At 35.4% G+C, this 3,194-nt stretch overlaps 1 protein-coding gene across 1 annotated transcript; it reads right to left on the bottom strand.

Annotated features, from left to right (window-relative positions):
* Positions 1–228: 228 nt before the first annotated feature.
* LOC129952104 (putative ATPase N2B) lies at positions 229–2,252 on the bottom strand. Its single transcript, XM_056064540.1, has 5 exons — positions 1,707–2,252; positions 1,207–1,637; positions 977–1,148; positions 650–916; positions 229–574 (listed from the first exon to the last, which is right to left on the bottom strand). Exons 1-5 carry the CDS (start codon positions 2,076–2,078, stop codon positions 452–454), a joined length of 1,365 nt encoding a protein of 454 aa, XP_055920515.1. The 5' UTR covers positions 2,079–2,252; the 3' UTR covers positions 229–451.
* Between the last annotated feature and the right edge of the window lie 942 nt (positions 2,253–3,194).

The following is a 3,194-nucleotide window of genomic DNA, read 5'->3' as shown; positions in this document are numbered from 1 at the left end:
AGAGCATTGGTTTCCGTGCGCTCTACGTGACCCAGCCAGTCGTTGGATTTTTACCCTTCTGGCTAAGTCTACGTCGCCAGGTCCCCTTCTATGCATACGGGACCGTAGATCGCACGAAGAACTTTTCTCTCAAAACGACCAAAGGTGCTTTCATCCGCTTTTGCCATAGTCCATGCTTCTGCACCATATAGCAGCACGGTGGTGGTTTTTATTACAAATAGCCTTGAATAAAGTATGAGCTGCGTTTATCTTGAACTATTCTATTGTTTATTCCAAACAAGAATAGAAAAATAAAATTTAAACAGTTTTACAAATAAAATTGAAAAAAATAACTGTTCTTTAAAGAGGTATTTCTTGAGCTAATCACAGCATGAAAAAAATTAAAATGAATACAAAATTGGTTCCCTGTAACCAATGCTAAGTACATAAACCGATTAACTGATAATAAAATCTAACGATGCTTCTCCCATTGTGACCAATAGTCCTGTGTTTGCATTTCAAATAATCTCGATATAGTTCGATCGAATGCAAAAATCTCCTCTTCGCCGGTAAACACACTCGTTTTTGCATCGGACTAAAATTAAAAAAAAAAAAAAAAAGAAATTCAAAATTAATATCATTCATTTCATGAGAGGTAGCAAAGTCTTACCGATCCATGTTCAATCTTTAAATCATCCATCAATACACGATTTTCATCCATCACCTCAGGGTTTGGGCTGTGTTGCAAGTTGAAGAGGTTATCCAAGGGCACATCGGCTGAGATAACGACACGAACTCTGTTATCATAGAGGGTGTCAATGAGCGTGATGAATCGTCTAGTCTGTGACTTTAAGAGCATATGAAGCTGCGGTACGTCTCTAATCAGAACTGTGTGGAAAAATTGTGCAATCTGCAGATAGTCACTTCCAGCTAGAGGCTATGGACATAAGAAGTAGATCATGTTTCTTTAGAGACGTCAAAAACGTTAATTACAAACCCTATCACATAGTTCATTGAAGGTGCTGTCTAGAACTTGTCCACAAGTCTTGGCAAAAGTCAAATTACGGCCAAAATGAGTGATGGTACGTGGGCGAATAATGTCATTCTCCTGGCTACACAGGATCTTAAAAACGGTGTCAACCTGTGCGTTGGCATCTGTTGAAGTTTTTCTAGAAAAAGAAAATAAACAGTTAGTCATTTTTCATTCATAACCTGTATGAAACCTACACATAATAATGTCCATCACCCTTTTGACTCAATCTCCTATAATCAATGCCACTGTCCAGTCGTATGACGTCACATTTCTTCTTCAACAAATCAATAAATGGCAAGAAATTACTCCGCTGGAGTCCGTTTTTATACAAATCATCAGGCTGACGATTACTCGTCGCCACCATAATAACCCCCTCATCAAAAAGATGAGTGAATAGACGTTTTAAAATCATAGCGTCAGCAATGTCGGTGACCTGGAATTCGTCGAAACAAATCAACCAAGACTCTGCAACTATCATATCAGCCACTGGCCGAGTAGGATCAAATGACATTGGTTTTTTGGTATTGAAGGCTCGATCGAATTGCATACTCTCCTTGACTTCGTGGATTCTTGAATGAACGTTATTCATGAATGAATTGAAATGGACTCGTTTCTTCTTTTTCACCTGCAACCAACAAAAACAAATAAATAGAAAATCATAAAATAGGATTCCCACAAATGAAAAACTACGCACAGTAGTACAACAATCGAAGAACATATCCATCAGGGTTGTTTTGCCGCCGCCAACGCTTCCGTAAATATACAAGCCATTGGGTGTATTTTTAGCATCAGCCTCGGACTTGTCAGTTGAAAAGAAATCTAGAAATTTGCTGTCACTCGTGTTGGGAGTTGGTTTGTACCTTTGCACCTGGTTGTAAAGATTCTCGAGAGCTTCAGCAGCCCGTTTTTGATGCTCATCTGCCAGCAGCTCACCCTTTTCGATTCGGGATTTTAGTGATGACAATGGTGTCATCACAGATGAGTACAACCGACCTCCACCAACAGATGGAATAAAGATTTTATCGAAAATTACTATCGACCGTCGTCCAAGTCTTAAACTATACATTGCTTCGGATTTTTTAAAAATAAGAACACACGATGGCAAATACTCTTTTTTTAGGATGATATTAATTTATTGTCAACTTATCTCTGAAGACTTTACGTAAAACTAAATTAACAAAAATAATTTGGGTGGTGGTGAAATTTTCCTCCCCAATGTTTTTATTTAACCAAACTAAACGTCAGCAGTCAGCTGATTGTGACATTTTTCAAGTTCGTCGTGTGACAGTTGGAAGATTTTGTGGATGGTAAATTTCCAATTGGAATGTTGGGTGTGTTCGGTTACGAAGTTGTGATTTTATTAGACATTCTCCAGACATTTTTCACAAACTTACTATTTCTATCTACGGCATTAAGTTATTTCGACTTTGCAACGTCTCTTATACTGAAAGCTTGTTTATAAGGATAAATATGTGAGTTTTAGATGAGAATAAGCTAAAAATGGTTCATAGAAGATTTGAAGCAGGAATAAGACGGTTTTTGTATCTAAATGTCATTTTGACATTTCTTACACCATCTGCTATTCATCATAATTCAATATAAACCTTTAGTAGCAATCAGCATCAGCGTAGTTCAAAATATTTTTATATTTATAAAGTTAATTCTTTTAATTTTTGAAAGGATATTTGAGTCGAAAATCAATTTTTACCAACTTTTATTAAAAAAGTTTTAAGGTTTTTAATTTTTTTTTCAACTTTTATTAAAAAAGTTTTAAAATTTTTAATTTTTTTTTTCAAAATTTTACCAGATGTCAAAAACGTTAATTTTCATTGCACAAAATTGTTTTGGAGATAAAATCATTTTTTGTTCGTAAAATTTTGGAGGTGACAAATATTTTGTTCGGTTATCCAAAATGTTCACCTTTTTTTTATACTGCATCTTTCTGCATTATTAACTTAAAAAAAAAATTATTTGAAGTCGATATCGCTACTGGTTCTTGAGCTATGGACGACGATAAAAACGTCGCGAACGTACGTACTCACGCACACAGACATCTTTCTAAAAATCTTTTATTTCTACTCTAAGGACCTTGATTCCTACAGGAATTAAAAAATGTTTCCAACAACATTTCTTTATCTTATTTTGACATTAGTTTGAAAGTTAGGCTTTTCGGAAGATTGTT

This window comes from Eupeodes corollae, chromosome 3 (genome assembly GCF_945859685.1).
Source record: "Eupeodes corollae chromosome 3, idEupCoro1.1, whole genome shotgun sequence".
Lineage (NCBI taxonomy): Eukaryota > Metazoa > Arthropoda > Insecta > Diptera > Syrphidae > Eupeodes > Eupeodes corollae.
The sequence above is the reverse complement of the archived record's forward strand: the minus strand, read 5'-3'. Positions and strand labels throughout refer to the sequence as shown.